This window comes from Delphinus delphis, chromosome 15 (genome assembly GCF_949987515.2).
Source record: "Delphinus delphis chromosome 15, mDelDel1.2, whole genome shotgun sequence".
NCBI lineage: Eukaryota > Metazoa > Chordata > Mammalia > Artiodactyla > Delphinidae > Delphinus > Delphinus delphis.
Window position 1 is genome coordinate 21,207,202 of NC_082697.1, and position 19,511 is coordinate 21,226,712.

General features: G+C 42.1%; 1 protein-coding gene across 6 annotated transcripts in view; it reads right to left on the reverse strand.

Moving 5' to 3' along the window:
• The window catches only part of RPRD1B (regulation of nuclear pre-mRNA domain containing 1B), a 77,130-nt gene that overhangs the window by 19,172 nt on the left and 38,447 nt on the right, over positions 1 to 19,511 (reverse strand). For 4 of the 6 annotated variants that reach the window (XR_009522088.1, XM_060030807.1, XM_060030803.1 and 1 more), the window contains one exon: positions 4,531 to 4,681. The exons of the other annotated variants lie outside the window; for them this stretch is intronic. Coding sequence is in view for 3 of the 4 variants with exons in the window: in XM_060030807.1 (XP_059886790.1) it covers positions 4,532 to 4,681 (150 nt within the window). In the remaining variant the exon portion in view is untranslated. The remainder of the gene's footprint in view (positions 1 to 4,530; positions 4,682 to 19,511) is intronic. 6 annotated transcript variants of the gene reach the window in all.

Sequence of the window (19,511 nt, forward strand, 5' to 3'; positions counted from 1 at the left end):
ACAGGTATGCTTATAACTACCTTATCGATTTCACGAGTTCATACAGATAACTGGCATTTAAAAATCTACAGAGTGAGGTATTATTAATAAGATTCTCAATAGGAAGAAATATTCTGAAAGCCTAGTCACAGAACTTTAGATCTGGAAAGGACTTCATAGGTTAGTCAACCACACTCATTTCCTTTAAGAAGCAGCTGAGGTCCTGAAAGGCTGAGGGACTTGCCGAAGGTCATCACAGTGAGAGGAGATCAGAAGATGGGGGTTATCATTTGCTACAGCTGCCTCTTATTTTAAAAAGTATTAGGTAAATTCTAATGCATACTGCTAATTTTAAGATTTATCAAACCAGGGGTAGAAGTGAATTCTTAATGTAAAATAACTGTCTCAGAGTCTTAAAAAATTGAACAAACTGGGCTTCCAACACTAGGTAAAGCTGTGCGAATCCTAATATACTGTACAGGAGAATAAAGGATTCTTAATTGAATCTGTGCCTCAGAGTGGAAAAATGATTTTTAAATGGAAAATCCCACAGAGGTGGCGATGAGAAATGAGTTTAGCTAGATGAATGATCTTAAGAGAAAGCAAGAGAGCAAACCAGGTTGGAGGGTGGCTTTTTCTTAAAGATCTCAAATAAACCAAGCGCAGACTGTTTGTCCCCAGACAGTGAGCTACTGTGCTTACTCTCATCTTCCTAGTCTTGGCACTGTCTCGTGTTTTGATCCTCACAGGCTCCAAGATTTCATGTAAACTTTTTAAAAAATAAGCGTTTACAGCACGATGATGATATTATTACTCTATCTATCAAATACTATGGAGAACCCAGAAAATGCCATCCAGCATTCTCAGACTTCAGTCCTGCATTCTCCTGCAAGACAACAATCATATGCTTTAGGGCTGGCAGGTGTCCAGAAACAATTTAGTCCAATACACTTCAAAGATAAGAAAACTGAGGCCCAGAGAGGAAAGCACCTTGCCTAGGAAGGTCACACTGTTAATGGCTCTAATCACAGAGGTTAAGCATTTTGACAGATTCATGAACTCTTGGGTAGTTAGTTCCATCCTCAGCTCTGAGGACCTCAGAGTCACATTTTGTAGCCTGAAGTGCTAATTAAACCAGAGGAATTATGGACTTACTATTTATAGGCAGGAGTGAAGACATTAACTAGGCCATGAAACCTGGGGACACAGAAGGAGATCTTGTCTCCTGAGATTCACATATTACATTCAACCTTTATATTTTAAGACAGAACTTGGTTAATGCATAGCCTCAACTTTCCAAATCTGATCTTCATCTTGGGTTGCATTTAGCCTTGAAGGACCAGGGCGACAGCAGTTTTTTTGCGTCATGAGATAAACGGGATAAACTGGTAACTGTACTTCTTTTGGTAAATGCTGCCCTCACCCAGTAAGAAAGGTTAAAATCATCCTTCTAAACATATCAATTGCTTCAAAGGAAAGTATTTCAAACCATTTTTTGTTATTTTGAGTTTTAACCAGTAATAGTCAATATGCTCTCACCGAATTTAAAAGTGAAAAGAAACCTACAAAAAATGTTTTTAAAAGACATATCACTTGGGTTTGCAATTATCTCATGTTTATTTTACTGTTCAGAGTGGTTTTCACTGTACTGCCAAAATCAAATCTCTCTTACGAGGCCTAGTGGTACGAACAGAAGTGCTGAAATCAAAGAACCTGCAAGTTTTAATCTGTCGGAGACCGTGTGGTACTAGGCAAAGAGTCATTTAACCTCTCTCCATCAATCCCACTTCTGTACAATGAAGATAAAACTATGAAGGTATCTCTCCTGTGTACTGTGTGAATTGGCTAATTAAAGCTAATTAACCCCCTGGAAAGAACCAAAAAATACTATCTAAGTGCTGAGTATTTATGGGCTACTAAACAGTCACAAAAACTCCTAAGAGACAAGACTCTGCAGAGACAGCACAATCTCTATTGATGATTACTAATTACCCACTGATTACAAACAAAGCTTTGGGTGCTCCCTAACAGGGGAGGGAAAAGAAACATTACACAATGTCATTCAACAACACCATCTTTATTCAAAAATATATATCTATGAGACATTTCAGAATATACTGCTACCGCCAATGGCAGCCTATACTTCTAAATAAAGTCCTAAATTAATATACAAATTTAAGCTTTAAAAATACTCTTTAAGAAAAAAAACAGAACAAAAAACAAGGGAAGATTGAAGACTTTCTGAGAATGAAGACCTGAAGGAAAGGTCCTAGAGGCCAATGGATGCCCTAAGTATAGGAGAACACAGAACAAAATCCACCCACCCCGCCCTGCCGGACCACCTCACACATACAAGGAGAAAGGTTCATTTAAATTAAACAAATGAAGTAGAGAATTAAGAGTTAAAAAACAAAACAGAACTAACTTCCTTACAGGAAGTCCACTAGTAACAGGTGTTAAGAGGCCAACACATTCATTTACATAACTGCTAAAGTTTCATTTCTTGCTCTTGCTGTAATAATTATGCACCAGTTTCTAGTCAAAGACTCAATCAGATAAAACACAGCAGTGGGCAAAATCCATTATGTTATAATATTTTCATCTAGCTGATGACAGCAGATATCTACTACACCTTTTTGGCTGGTTTGTGGCTGGTAAGACTTTGCTTCCTTGGTGAAAGAAAGCACAGAGTTTGTGCAAGATGGGTCTGTTCAGAAGCAAGCTCATCTGCGGGACTAAAGCAGCACACCACGCGGGGAGGGGGCTTATATGCAGAAACAGCAAAGACTGGAATTTATTCTGCAATTTTAGTAAAAGTCATTTACTGCCCTATGGCCTCTGGGAGAAAAGCTTTATATATAGACTCATTAATTTAATGATGACAGGACAACAGGCAGTGTCAATATGCAAACAACACACAGACCGTATTCAATCTGAAAAATAGCTTAAATGCTACTAGGTTCTACACAGAGTTAAACTGCACACCTGCTATGACTTTTTATCATTTTCACTTCACGGCAGAGTTAAACTGCACACCTGCTATGACTTTTTATCATTTTCACTTCACGGCAGGCAGGAAAGCTTCTTGAAGGGAAGCCTGTTACACTTTTAAAAACAGACGTTATGTTCTAACACGCTGAACATGTAAAATTACATGTAATTGGCTTGTTGGTAATCCTGAAAAGAGCAACTCAAAATAATGGAGATTCTGAAGCCCCCTCCACTGAATTCCTTTTTATATAGCTTTTGGATTTCAGCCTCTGGGCTATAATTCCTGTTACACTATTTGGGCAAATTGTTTTCTGCCCTTTCCAATGTCAAAAATAAGCCTGCCAAATTAGCATGATTTACAGTCAGCAGGCCTAACCTTTACTAAAAGCAAGGTAATAATCCTCCCTAACTACATTATATAGTCATAATGTCAGCTGGCATGATAATGGAATTAAGACCCCCAATTAATATCCCTCACTTTCCCCCTTCCCGAGATGAGCTATTCAGTAACATCTGACACAAAGTACTCCTCCTCCTAGGGGCACAAGGACACGTGCAGTGGTGTGAAGTGAAGGACAGACAAGCATGCACAGAGTGTCATATTTGCAGGGGAGATTTTCAAGTTTAGTCACCATGCTGTGGACACGTGCCCACGCAGTGAATTAAATGTTAGTGTGTGCCCGACTCCCCAAAAGAAAGGGTCAAAGCAACACCCACGCAGAGCCCGGACTCCCAGAATGCCTTTAGCTTTGGAGGCCCACAGTGCCATTTCTAACAACCGCCTTCACAACCAACTGGGGCAAAGATCATGTTTCGAGGAACGCGCTCTCTGACAGTGGGTGGCACCCTTGATAAGTGCAGCCTGGGAAGGTTGTTGGATAGGAACCTAAAGCAAATAACTTATGTTTAATTCATGCTTGTGATCTGTTAGTCGTTCTCTGAACTATGACTTGATGTCCCAGATCAGCTTTATTGCTAGATCCTCTAGTCTGCTCACACACGCACCTAACCTTTGACTAGGCATTGCTAGAAGTCACAGTAAGGGAGGATCCGAGATTTGGCAAACTCTGTACGGCAAAGTTGCTCAACAGCCGTGCCTCCAACCTCTGGGGTGGATGGCGGCCAGGAAAGCCAACTACTCCAGAAGTGAGTCCCTCAGCAGAAGTTCAAGTGAACTTGAACAAGCCCAACTCAGAAAGGAGAAGCTGCTTTCATGACACAATGCTGTCGGGAGAGACAAGATTCTTCTACACATGATTTTCATAACTTCTTGGGTGTAAAGAGAGAGCTAAGAATGGAAAACCAACAGGGGCGTGGAAACATGAAGTGAGTCTGTATGCTTTCCAAATATAAATCTAAACTGGATTCCATTCGCCACTGTCCTCAATTGTGCTCAACAGGAGAGGCTGGAGAGGAGAATCAGACCCTGCGGTTCTTTCTTGAGGCTGGGGGGGCTGAGCAGAAAGAGGGATAGAACCAGGGGCTACTAGGTTATTTCCAACCATGACTTGCCCTCTTCTTTCTGCTGGTACAGATGGGAGTCTGGGGCATGACACCTGCCTTAGTCAGTTGAAAACAGGTCACCAGCAGAGGGCAGGGGGGCCAAGCCCCCTGTGACGTTGGGCAGCAACGAGAGGTCTGGCAAGCTCTGAATATGGGACTTGAGTTCCTTGCGGACCTGGGTTACCCGAGCAAGCTTCTGTTTATATTCCTAAGGAGACAAAGAGAACACAATGCAGTTAAGTCTGTGTGTGCTGATGGTCAGGTTTAAAGAGGAGATACAGATACTCTCACCTTCTTGCTCTGTGTGCTCCTCACCAGAGAGCCCCTCCCCCATTCAGCTAAACATTCATTCAAACTCTCAAAAGGCAAAACTTTAAATAAAAAAAGGAAAGCTCAAGAGCTCAATACTGGCAACAGTGAATGAAATGGTATTCAGCTAAGCACTTGAGATTTGGAAGTAAAAAGTGATGTTCTGTATTTGCGGTGTCTTTGGTTCTTATCTATTTCAGAATACTTTATAAAATAAAATAAAGCCTAAGCTTTAAAATCATTTTGAAAACTCCACCTAGACATGGCTAGAAAAACCACTATAAAGCTGTATTTTGTGTGTTAAACTTAGATTAACCCAGAGTTATTATCTTCGTAGACAAGGACTACAGAAGCTTAAAATTCCCACTGCCACTGCCTGTGTCCAGGACTTCCTTGTTCCACACCTGAGAAGTGCAGCAAGGCCCAGCTGACGCCTTCTAGTAGACTCCCCTGAACAGACTTATCTTCCAGAAGCCCAGCTTTCAAGTCACTCCTCTGAGAAAGGGAAGCATAACACGGCACTATCTCCATGACTGCTCCCAGCAGCAAGGTCTTCTTACAACTTCCCAACGCCCCATGCATATGCCAGAGCTTGCACAGGCCGTTTGTTCAGATTCCCCTCAAGCCTGAAGGGATCTCTTTCTTCTCCTGGTCCTGGCAAAGTCCTGACTCCACTCCTTCGCCTACTTGCTGAGTCCCACTCCTCTAGAAAAATCTTTCCTCCTTATCCAAGACGTTGGTCCCCATCTCCACTGGCCTTCCTGTGCACTGCGCCCCTAACAGACTGCTCTTAGGTACTCTCTCCATACATACAAGACTTCTATGTTCCCCTAAAATATGACTCCCCTGATGACAGGAACTGAATATACTATTTTCTTTCCTCAGCTCCCAGCTAAAAGGTCTTCTTGGTAAATCTGTATGGAGTAACAACTCTGGGCCATGTGAGATCTGTGGTTTACAACCCCTTTGGGGCTTGACTTTTTCCCTCTAACTGTGTCACCCTCCTTGGTGTTTCTGCAAAGATAAGGAGGTTCCTGAGACTGGGCCCTTGGTGACTAAAGCGTCTCCTGCAGGAAGGTAACAGAAAGCACTGGGCTAAGATGCAAAGCCCTGGGTTTAATTCTGGCTCTTTTAGTTTCTGTGTGACTGTGGATGTGTTCCCTCCTTTCCTTCATCCTTCTTTATCTGAAAACTGAAGGAACTGAACCACCCGTAAGGTTTTTCTTCAAGTTCCACATTCCTTCATGCCAGACACCTGAGAGGCAAAGGGTTTGAGGGCATAAGCTTAAGCGCTCCTAGGAAGAGTGGTAAGACAGGAAAAAGGTTAAATGAAGAACACTTACTTTGAGTTGTAAAGACAAATTCCAAGCAAGGAGTGGAAGAGGGGAATGGGGAAATGGGCAGGGAGGCTCCACCCCTACATGACTGGTGGCGGTCAGCCTTCCACCTGAAATGAGAGCTGCTCACACAAGTCATCAAACGAACAGACAAGTGACAGGTTAAGAAAGTAAGCTCTCCTGGCACCCCATGTTTTACCTTCATAGACTTAATACAACTAAAATAATGACTTACGTTAATTATTGATAGTGACTCCTCCATCAAACTAGTAAGCGTCGGGAGGCTAGGACCAGACCTATATGCTTCACCCAGCATCCACCATGCCCAGCAGTGCCCTGTAAACAGTAGGTGTCTACACAGCTGCCCAATGAATTAACAATATATAAAAGATAATATCATGCACAAGCACACCACATAAAGTAATCACCTTTCATTCTTGAAACTGAAAACTACTTTCAAATCTGAGGACCTAAAACGTGAAGGTTCTCTGTCCTTCCCTCCACAAACAGTTTTCTTCTTTGGTTTCACAGACTTCACAGGAAATTAATAGAGAAGACCAATTCTCTATTACTGGACATGGATTCATTTATTTAACTTCTCCTGAATTCTAGGTACAAAAAAGGTAAAATAGTTACTGAATAGTTACCCCTTGCTCCCTGCCCAAATCCTCTGACCAAAGCTGACAAATGAAAGCCACCTCAACTCAGAGCCATCCAGTCTTGGTAGCTACAGAGCACTTCAGTTGAAGGAATTCCTCAAGAACAGTTTGAAAATCACCAAGTCTCTAGTGAGCTGACCTGAGATCAGAATCCAAGGGTCCTCACTCTTGGGTAATCCTTAGACTAATTTAATTTAGCAAGTCCACCTGAAGTCAAAAGGAAAGGTGGCTGGGACTTCCCTGGTGGTCCAGTGGGAAGACTCTTGCACTCCCAATGCAGGAGGCCGGGGTTTGATCCCTGGTTGGGGAACTAGATCCCGCATGCATGCCGCAACTAAGAAGTCCACATGCTGCAACGAAGACCTGGTGCAGCCTAAATAAATAAATAATAAATAAATAAATTTTTTTTAAAGAAGAAAGGTGATTGATCTGATAACACCCCCACACTACCTTAAGTTCAAATAACTCTCTTCAAAGGCAATCTTAAAAAAAAAAATCCCATTTATTCCTGTTTAGGAGAGTGGAGAGGTATCTCATCATGCTTAGGCTGCAATTATATTCTAGATATCACCACAGAAACTTCATTTTAATAAAAGGAAATATGTTCCATATTAAAGTCCTCTCTTCAGGCCACTCTGAAAGTGGATGGATCATGCCCATACCTCCTTGTGCCATGGGCATTTCTTCTCATTCTCTTCCCATAGGGATTTCTATTTTAAGAGCAGTTGCATGAGCCTAGGAGGAGGGCATCACGAGAGAAAGGATGAAAGTGGGATTCACTGAAAAGGATTAAAAAACACAGAGTTGCAAGACACAAGGTTAATATATAAAAGTCAATTGCTTTCCTATATATACCAGCGATGAACTAGTGGAATTTGAAATTAAAACCCAATACCTTTATATTAGCCCCAAAACAATGAAATACTTAAGTATAAATCTAACAAAATATGTATAAGATCTATAGGAGGAAAATTACAAAATTCTGATGACTGAACACAGAAGTAAATAAATGGAGGATATTCCATGTTCAGGGATAGGAATATTCAATTCTATTAGGATGTCTGTTCTTCCCAACTTGATCTACAGATCCAAGGCAATCCCAACAAAACCACAGCAAGTTATTTTGTAGATACAGACAAACTAATTCTAAAGTTTATATGGCGAGGCAAAAGATTCTGAAGAGCCAACACAATGTTAAAAAAGAAGAACAAAGTTAGAAACTACCTGACTCTAAGACTTACTTTAAGCTATGGTAATCCAGACAACGCCAATACTGGCAAAAGAATACACAAACAGATCAATGCAACAGAATACAGAGCCCAGAAATAGACCCATATAATCAACTGATCTTTGACAAAGGAGCAAAGGCAATACAGTGGAGAAAAGATAGTATTTTCAACAACTGGACAACCACATGCAAAAAACCAGATTTACACACAAATCTTACATCCTTTACAAAAATTAACTCAAAATGAATCAGAGACCTAAAGGTAAAACACAAAACTATAAAACTCCTAGAAGATAACACAGAAGAAAATCTAAATGGTCTTTGGTTTGGTGATGGCTTTTTACATATGACACCAATGGCATGATCCATGAAAGAACTGACAAGCTGGACTTCATTAAAATGAAAAATTTCAACCCTGCAATAGACTGTCAAGAGAATGAAAAGACAAGCCAGAGACTGGGAGAAAATGTTTGTGAAAGACATCACACGTGATCAGGGACATGCAAATTAAAACACTGTTGAGGGGCTTCCCTGGTGGTGCAGTGGTTGAGAGACCGCCTGCCGATGCAGGGGACACGGGTTTGTGCCCCGGTCTGGGAGGATCCCACATGCCGCGGAGCAGCTGGGCCCGTGAGCCACGGCCACTGAGCCTGCGCATCCGGAGCCTGTGCTCCGCAACGGGAGAGGCCACAGCAGTGAGAGGCCCGTGTACCGCAAAAACAAAAACAAAAACAAAAAAACACTGTTGAGATACCACCCCACACCTATTAGAATAGCCAAAGCACAGAACACCGACAACACCACACGTTGGTTAGGATGTGGAGCAAGAGGAACTCTCAAATACATTGCTGGTGGGAATGCAAAATGGTACAGCCACTTTGGAAGACAATTTGGTGGCTTCTTACAAAACTAAACATACTCCTACCATATGATCCAGCAATCATGCTTGTTGGTGTTTACCCAAAGGAGATGAATATCTATGCCCACACAAATACCTGCACGCGAATGTTCATAACAGCCTTATTCCTAACTTCTAAAAGCTGGAATCAACCAAGATGTCCTTAAGTAGGTGAATGGGTAAATAAACTTTGGTACATCCAAACAACAGCATATTATCCAGCACTAAAAAGAAACGAGCTATCAAGCCATGAAAAGACATGGAGAAACCTTAAATGCATATCATTTAGTGAAAGAAGCCAATCTGAAAAGGCTAACTATAATCCAACTATATGACATTCTGGAAAAGGCAAAATCATGGAGACAAAGGTTGGAGGGAAGTAGGGAGGGATGAACAGGTGGAGCAGAGATGATTTTTAGGGTAGTGAAAATACTGTAATGATACATTATACATTTGTCCAAACCCACAGAATGTACAACACCAATGTGAACCCTAATGTAAACTACTGACTTTAGGTGATTATAGTGTGTCAGTGTAGGTTCATCAACAGTAACAAATGTACCACACCTGGAGAATGTTGATAGTTGGGAGACTATACATATTTGGGGATAGGGAGTATGTGGGAAATCTTTGTACCTTCGTCTTAATTTTGCTGTGAACCTAAAACTGTTCTAAAAAATAGCCTTCGAAAAAAGTGACCAATGCGACAAGAGGTTAAAATGTATCAGCAAGAGTGACTAGATATATATTCTAAATATCTAAATACAGGTAAAGACTGCTTTTAAACCTGTTAAAACAGGGACTTCCTCGGTGGTCCCTGTGAAGAATCTGCCAGTCAGGTCACGGCACTCCCTTGACAGCTAGCTGCCTTTCCAGTTATTCTCTTAGGTTCTGGATGGGCAGAGGAAACAGACCTCAGGAGAATCCAAGAAGCTTTTTTCTCAAACTATTAGCCTGCCTTCTGACAACTGTGGTCCACAAGCTCTGCTGCTACAAGGTTCCAAACCATGCCCTCAGCAACTCCTGTGCTCAGCAGAAATCCAGGCTTCCTTTCATGATACCATGAAAACCAACTTCAAAGTGATGAGACCTATTCAAGTTCTGTTGACTCATTTAAGTGTGCTGCATCCCACAGTCTCTTTAGCACACCAAGTACCATTCAGACAAATGATGTGGCAAGGTGGTCACATGCTCCTTGCTTAAAATACCTTACACTTGTAACAGAGGACTTAGCCTTTAATCTAAGGCTCATGCTCCCCTGCCTGGTACAGGAATTCGAGAGATCAAGCCCTGTACCATTTACACCAGCAGATGACGCCGCTGCACCGCTCCCGCTCATCAGTCTTCTCTCCCTGCCAGCTAATTCACCTCACCCACACTTCACACGGCTCTTTTTCGTACTCTTATCTTCAGACACTTGCCTCTTCCTCCACTACCTACCTTAAGCAGGAAAAGACAAGGCAAACCCAGGCAGCTGTTGCTTTTCCTTCCCTGCTCATGAATAATTTATACTGGGGTGGTGGCAGAGGTGATGGGTTGAGCTGAATCCTCCATTCTGCTACAGGCACCTACTGCAGCAAACCCCACACCACCCTAGAGAGGCCATGGGGAGCCATGAAACAGGCAGGAGTTCCACCAGATTTGCTGCTACGGCTGCCCTGTTTCAGGATCCTTGAGGAGAGGAGGTGGAGGGGAAAGCAGGCACCTGTGAGGAATTGCCTGGGTTTATCTGACTGCCAAGAAATGTTCAAAACATAGAAGGTAAAGGCCCAACACGTAGTTCTAAGATAATGCCGAGGATTTATGGTCCTGACAAAGCTCTGGAATCTTGCCTCATAGACTCTTCAAACCAGAGGGAGAAAATGTGTCCAACATCCCCCTGCTGACTTTGTGGGAACACAGTCCAGCATGGAGTACGAAGACAACTGGCTGAAGGAAGCAAGGCTGACACATTCTTTGCCTTTCTTGGTTACAGCGGTAAGCCAAATCTGACACGCTGCAGATGAGCTTGGGGATAAGATGGTTAGAAATGACAGGGTCCGACATCACAGTGACCTTTAGACAGGAATTTCACTTTCAAAACAAACAAAATTAGAAGCATACCCTCTAGCAACTCATGTAAATGTAATCACTGATCAAAATGTAAACACTGTCAAACCTACTTTCTTCTTGCTAAGAAGTATTTACATAAGAAATATTATGTTAGAAATAACACCACAGGCAGGGGCTTGATTTGATAAGATTTCCAGTAACAAGACTCATGTGTTCCTTTATCTTGCCCTGTTGTGCTATAGGACATACGGTATATAAAAATCACCCACTGCTTGGCTACTCCCAATTAAGAATCATAAAGGGTTATTACGCATGAAGAAGTTTATGAAGGGCCCTGTTCAGAGAACGGCTTCAGAGTCAAAGAACGGCTTCATTGCATGAAGGGTAAAGAGAGCCAGGAAGAAAGGGGAAGCTGATCCTCGCCCTAACATTACTTAACGTGCCCACTCAGCCCCCTCGTCCTGCCAGGAGGCTCACCTCTTGCCACTAAGGCTCACAGGATCTACATGTAGAAGTCACAGCTTCTACTTAAACCCCAATTAGTTAATTAATTTCTCTTTCTTTCATTCATTTTTCTTAAGGGAAAATACAACCTATAGATCCTTGGACTGAAAATCAGAATGCTGTTTTTAATTTTCCTTCAAGGATCTACACGGGAACGCTGAAAACCCATCACTGACTTGCACCTCTCTCTCACCCAGCTCCATGCTCCATATGACTTAGTGGCAGCGGAGACATCGCAAAATGACACATTCTGGGATGTCACAGCAGGGCTGGAGCTGCTGAGTAAGATGCAAGATACAGGGAAAAGAGGAAGTCGTGGCTCCGATCCCAGTATTCAGGGCCTTGCGGCTCCATTACTAAAATAAGTAATAAAGGCATTGTTGAGGCTCAGAGTGGGCTGCCCCAAAATATGCCACCGTGGCATATTGATTATTTTGAATTGAAGCTGCCTAAGAAGCCGCTTATATAAGGAAGAAAAAAAAAGACTCTGACCCTCCTCTGTCTCCCTGAAAAGCAGGAAATAAATCTCTCATGTGAAAGGTTCACTCTGCATCTGGAGGTAGAAGGAAACATTTACTGTCAGAGACAAGGAGTTCAGAGCCAAGAAGCCTATATAAACAAACCTTGTTACTTTACTTCTTTAATTTACTACCCCAAGCTTAAACTCTGTTTAGAGTCTTTTCTAATTCAGCACCCAAAGCCTAAGTTTTTTTGTGCTGTCAATTCCTCACAAATTTATTGTTTGTCTAAAAAGTATAAAAGCTGCCTTCTCTGGCTACTTCTTAGGTCCCATTTTTATGAGATTTCCATGCACATGATTAAAATTTGTTTCTTTTTCTCCTCTTAATCTGCCTTCTGTCAATTTTATTCTTAGTCCAGCCACAAAAGCTCAAGAGGGGCAGAGGAAGAAATCCCTCACCCCCACCCGCTTCCAACAGAACACACAAAGTACTTCCCAGAAGGGAAAATGACAAAATGACCACAATTAGGAGTATTCTCAGAGCAATCCAACCAGCCACTGGAGGGATCAACTGGGAACAGCCTTCTTAAACCTGAAATCGTACCACAAAGTGTTTTCAGGGTATTTCCTTCTCCCCAGAGGACCCTCTACACAAAAGGTTTAAGGGAGCTTCTACTATCACAAGAAAAACCCCCTTATGATAGGGAATTGCAAAAGCAAGGGAAGAAGAATGAAAAGTCACTGTATACACATAACTAAACTAATAAAAATGAAACTAACAAAAATAAAATCAATTTTAGGACTGGGCAAATTTTCAAACCTTAACATAACCATAAAGCTAAAATTTACAATTTAACAGATGTCCATAAAAGTGCTCTAAAAAGAGACATTTAAAAATGACCTGGGTCCTTCAAAAATGCTTACACCATTTACGCAATGGACCCCTCATACAAAACCAGATAAAACCAAAATACTAATGTACAGGAAGAATTATTTATAATTAATTCTTTTTTAAAAAGTTAACCTTCAAAAATGCAAGTTTTATGCAAGTAAAGCCCCCACAAACTGACTTCCTTAATGACTATTTTAATAAAGACCCAGGTTATTGCTGTGCAAGCATCGAAGGTGCCAACTTTTCACCTGTTTCTCCTTTTGAGCCTAATACTGGGGGAGTCAAGCATTCCTAGAAGGCAGATAAGAAGCAAAGGGTAGAAAGGAAAAGGATATTTTTCACAAAAAATAATTTTAAGCAATGTTTACTATAATTTTAAGTGCTATATGGTCTGCCTGAAGCAGGCTAGCCTGTAGGTTACTGCACAGTATTTGGATACAGCTCTCTCTATAAGCAATAAAAAAACATCAATTCCTTCCCATTAGCGAAAAAAGGAAGAAAATGCACTTCCTAGCTCCTCCAAAAGACTGAAGGTATATCACCCTCCCACTGGAGGGAGGTAGGTCTCTGTGGTAGAACAGAAAAAACTCAGAGTCAGAAAATCCAAGGTTCAGATCCTACTCTACCTCTTGTCTGTGGTATGACATGTGACTTTACCTTGCTGGGCTTAGCATCCTCCTAAGATGGGAATGGAAATAATGCCTATATCCTGGGGTGATGGTGAGTTCTGAATGAGACCAAGCACTTGTTAAACTGTTCAATGTCAATGAGCAGATCTGAGAGGGGAAAAGAACAATCACCCTTCCCATGTTTATTATTTTATAATATTTAATCTTCCTGATTTATATGTTAAAGATGTACAGAATTGAAGAAAAAGAGAATTATTAATGGGATACAAAATCCTTCCTCCCACAAACCATTTGAGTATGACCTGAAAATTTAGCACATTTACTAGAAGCTGGCTTGAGAAAATGAAAAGGCCCATGACCTCCAAGACGAGGGGAAAAAAGTCACAGAATTTTTAATTAGGTGGCACCATAGTCCAACCCTATCAATCTAAAAGCTGAGTGAGAAAAAGAATTTGTCTCAGGAGTAAAGCCTAGATCTCGCAGGAACGTCCTCAACCAGAAGGAGTCCCCGTTGAAGATATCCTCTGACCGCACCTGGAGATAAACCGAACTGCAACCGTAAGTGCCACCTGAGGTCAGACGCTGAGCCAAGCATCAGGATTAGGGTTGGGGATGAAAGAATGACAATACAGCCAGGATTTTATGATCTGGTCAGAGAATCACCAAATAATCCCTAAAGAGAATGACAAACTATGTGGTGCTCTAAAGGAAAATGATGGGGAGCTACGACAGTATATATGGGGGGTGGCAGCGGGGAGAGACCTGGCTTTATGGGGTGGAGATGGGGTTTCCGGGAAATACTGTTTGACTTAGGATATAAACGATGAATGGGGATCAACCAGGTAAGGGTAACCAGTGGGAAGTAAAGGAGGGAGAGTGTTCTATGCAGAGGGAACAGCACATATGAAGCCAGAGACAAAAGAAGGTCAGCACAGACAAAATGCAATGGAACACGGCAAGAGATATGGCTGATGAGGTCAGCAGGGGCCAAGTCCCGGGGTGGGGTAGGGGGACGGCCACATGCGAGGATTTGGGCCTATATTCTAGGAGCAATGGGAAGCCATTTAAATGTTTGAGCAGAGAATGACATGCCCAGAGCTGCATGCTGAAAACATCACAGGGTGCCATGCAAAGAATGGATCACAGGGCATAAGAACAAATGCAGATGGATCAGTAACCAGGCTACTGCAGGCGACCAGGTGAGACACAGTGACAGCCTGAACTAAGGTGGTGGAGGTGGACACAGAGATGAAGAGAAGGGGGACAAATTCAAGAAAACCTGAGGAGACAAAGATCACAATGGCTTGGTGACTACTCCAATGTGGAAGACAGGCGACGGGAGGTTGTTTGGCAGAGGTGCAGCAGAGGAGCTGAGGGAGAGACTGGGACATGAGAAGGGTGAAATGACTGGCGTGGGAGGTGGGAAAAATAGGGGGAGAAACACTGGATGAGGTCCAGTGTCTGGTTTTGATGAATGGCAATGCTCTTCTCCAAGAGAGGGGAAGGGCAGGAAAGGAAAGGTTGGAAGGGAAGAGATGGTGTGTTTTGACCATATTAAGTAAGAAGTATCTGTGGAAATAAGATAAATGGGTCTTAAGTACAAGGAAGTGTCTAGGTAAAGATTTAGATTTAAGCCATCAGCACAAAGGTGGTAGCTGAAGCCACTTTATGTCACTCAAGGAAAAGGTCTGGAATAAGAAAAAAGCTAAAGGAAAACCCATATTTACAGGGCAAGGATGGAGAAAAGCTGATTAAAGGACAAAAGTCCTAGAACCAGCAGAAGGTGGGATACAGAAACCAGAGAAGGAAAACACATAAAAATTATTAAACAGTATAAAATGCTATAGAGAGGGCCAAAAAGAGAAAAGGAGATGAGAGACAGAGACTGAAAAGTATCTTTTGCCTTTTGAGATTAGACCACTGGTGGAAGATTCTAAAGACAGTAATGGAGATACGCCTGCTAAACTGCAATGGGGTAAGCAGAGGCAGCAAGGAGAAACACGAAGTTACAAAGGCATAGTGGTAGTGGTGCAGGGGTGTGCTTGTGTGAATGTGATTTAAAAAAATATTAGAGAGGCAAAGTATGCTACACGTGCTGAGAAGGACGCTTTCAGCCAGCCTACTGGAGAGTTCTTCCACAGAAAGGAAAATAACTTGGCCCTAAAGATCCTGTGAGATAAAGAAAGGCGAACACTAACAACTTAGGTTAGACAAGTATTGGAACCTGTTTGCCCCAGGTGAGGGTAAAATTATTATTTTATAAATGAAAAACCACACCAAAGACAAGAGGCTGCAAAGACCACTGGCCTCAGTAGAGAAAGTCAGAAAGAGCCTGGAATGGGCACTTTAGGTCCTCATCACTAAATCCTAACTGGGGCAAACAGTATCTTTCTGGGAATAACTCCCAGTGAGTTTATGTCCCACGGAGCAGAAACACTATGGGCAAAATAAAAGGACTCGGAAAAGCACCAAATACATCATACCAGACATCATGAAGAAAAAGTGGGCTGTGTCTATATATAATCACTATCCAAACCCCAATAATGCTTAAAAGGCTGCTGGCAAATTTTTGCTGAGTTGAAATTCGCAAAGTTACTCTGCTTAAAATTCTCAAAGTACCTAACGACCGGAAGAAGCAAGAGAGTGGTCCCCACTTTTTCCTAAAGATGCTGAAAGAAGCTGAATAAGGAAGAGAACAAATAAGGAGGCTGGCAGAGTCATAATGACATTTGGCTGGTACCATCACTTCTTTACATGAAGCAGGCTGTAGGCACCTCAGGGACTTTGTAAAGGTTTCAGGTTGACATTATAAGCATGCACATTTTTGCCCTAATCATGGAAAAAGACTCTTTCTGACCTTATTTCAGGCCCTACATTTTATAAGGAAAAACAAAGTCAGAGATATAACTTAGAAGATTGCAGAGTATGCCACAATCCAATTTTACTTTCTTCAAAAATCACAACTTGAAGTGGGAGTAGAAGGCCCACCTTAACAGGAGTAGGAACATTCATAAAGACTAAAATAGATCTTCGCTCAAAATAACATGTACCCATTGGGTCAAACAGACACCTAGACACAAGAGCTCAAATTTCTGTAATCTGAACTCTGCTCTCAAAGTTATGATCACTCGGGCTTCCCTGGTGGCACAGTGGTTGAGAGTCCGCCTGCCGATGCAGGGGACACGGGTTCGTGCCCCAGTCCGGGAAGATCCCACATGCCACGGAGCGGCTGGGCCCGTGAGCCATGGCCGCTGAGCCTGCGCGTCCGGAGCCTGTGCTCCGCAGCGGGAGAGGCCACAACAGTGAGAGGCCCGCATACCGCAAAAAACAAAAAACAAAACAAAAAAAGCTATGCTCACTCAAGTCAATACTATAATAAGAATTGCTATTTTCCCACATCTGTTTCAAATGTAAACAGATAAAACCTAGAAGAGAGCCCTATTTGTCTGATTAAACTATTCAATGTTCATTCCTTCATAAAACGAAGATTAATCCTTAACTTGTGGATATATATACACATATTAAAGATACATATCTTCTATCTGTCTGTCTATAAAGCTCAATAAAGTTCTAGACTGCCTAAGATGCTTTGAAAAAGATCAAGAACGCTTAAGACAGAAATGCCTACTGGTGGCAAACACTTTGAAATGCATATGACCTCCAGGGTACTTAGAGACAAGCAGACATCTGCACACATACAGAATCAATTTTTAGAAATTTATAGGAAGGAAATAATCCAGACTAAAAGTTAGTCCAAAGTGGGGGGCGGGGGGAGAAAAAAGAAACAGTACAATAAAAATAATCATTGAATATCCAACCACAGATATTCAAGCATCCATTTAAAATGTTTATAAAGTTTTTGTCAATAAGGGAAAATGATCACATAAAAGTTTTAAAAAGCATGACATTATGATTATTTTAATTTTAAAATAGGAGGAAAAAAATAAAAGAAATATACTAAAAGTAGTTATCTCTGGGTCGTGAGATTACAATTTTTTTCTTTATACTTAATTTTTCTACGTTTCCTATGATGTGCTTCTTTTATAATCAGAAAAAAAGAAAAGAGAAAAAACTGAATATTAGTTGAATAAGAATGGATGTTTTCAGACAAGCAGTGACATGGGGCCCAGAGGCTGTTTTGACTCAATATGTATATGCACTTTATAAATAAATATGAAAAATTAGTGCTACATACACCAGCTAAAACTCAGTGGAGCTGTTTCAGGAAGGAGGAGGATTAATCAAAAGTTGAACTATAAATACAAAAACAACACTGTGGCTAAAAGTATGGAATTCCAGGGACTTCCCTGGTGGTTCAATGGTTAAAACTTCCCCTTCCAATGCAGGGGGTGCAGGTTTGATCCCTGGTCAGGGAGCTAAGATCCCACATGCCTCGCGGCAAAAAAACCCAAAACATAAAAACAGAAGCAATATTGTAACAAATTCAATAAAGACTTTAAAATTGGTCCACACCAAAAGAAATTCTTTAAAAAAAAAAAGTATGGAATTCCAGCTGGGAGAGCTTTGAAATCACATCACTTTTTTCAGTGTAAAGTCTCAAATGTCAGTGAACCATGCCCTTAGGTCACCAAGTAAGTGAAGTACATTATATGGGGCATTTTCCCCCCTGGAGTGACAAGAGATTAATATAGAAAGAACACACACACACACCTAAGCACACACACCGACAGATAAAAGTTCCAGCTGCAAATCTGGCCTGAGCTATAATCAGCACCTAAAATGAATGGAAGGAATCCAAGGACTAAACACTGCCTCCAAACTCCAAATTACTCACAGAAGCACACAACTCAAGAAAAGTCCCCACCTACTGGAGGGAAACCTATTTTAAAAAAAAAAAAAAAAAGGGTCCTACATCAAAGGGATGAAAAAGCAGTAAGCACGCCAAGGCCTGCTGTGTGGGGAAGGACACGAGTACAAACCCCCCGATCACTTGACCCATGTGAGCAGACTGACCTGCCTCAATGACTATTCTACAGCCCGTGGTGCTGACAGCACTGCTGGTCTAGGGAGGAAAGAATGACATGCTGAGGAAGGGCAGTGACTACTGCTTAGCAGGGGACCAGGCAGGGCCTCTCAGTTCCCAGGGGAACACAGTAGATGATCACTGGAGTCAGGTTTCAGGAGACTGGGGCTCTGGTCCTCACTGACTTCCTCTGTGACCTTGAACTGCTCATATAAATGCTGATCTTTGTCTTCTCATCTAAAGTGAGGATTAGGGAATTCCCTGGTGGTCCAGTGGTTAGGACTGCGAGCTTCCACTGCAGGGGGCACAGGTTCAATCCCTGGTCAGGGAACTAAGATTCTGCATGCCATGCAGTGTGGCCAGAATTTTTTTAAAAACCAAAAAAACAAACAAAAAACCCCTCCGATTATAAAATGAGGATTAGATCACCTGCTCCCATCTGCCCTCACTATAATGGACGATGAGATACTGGCTTTCATCACCACGGGGAAAGGGGAGAATTTACTCCAAAGCTGACAAAAAAGGAGCTCTCTATCTCCACCTACTGCCTATCCCATTACAGGAATGAACACTTCTAACCACCTGCTCCCTGCAGGGAGGTGGGGGATGCTGCCAAAAACAACAGACGGCCAGCAGTTTGGTTTAGCGCCCCTCAGCTACAGTCAAAGACTTGCTCAAGTCTGTTATAACCAAATTACAAGCAGATACATGAAGAATCACAAGACAGCGCTGGATTCCGGGCTGTCTCCCCCTTCCCAGCCGTGTTGCCTGAAGTAGAAAGCTGTGCTCCCAAGTATTCATCACAGCTGAGGGGGAGGAGCCACGCTGGGGAAAGAACAGCAGGCCCAAGTTCCATGAACTAGTTCTCCCTTCCTCGCAGAGCAAGAGCATGCACAGTTATAGCAGAGGGTACTCGGAACGTTTGTGGCAAAATGGGCTCTCTCAAATTCAGAAAGGTTTTTTCGAGGGCCACTTTAGAATGCTTTCATGCAACCATTTTAATCCCCCTACATAAGATGTCATGTCTCTGAAACAAGATTCTTGGGATTGCTGAAATGATCAACTCTGGCTACTCTTCTGTGTAGA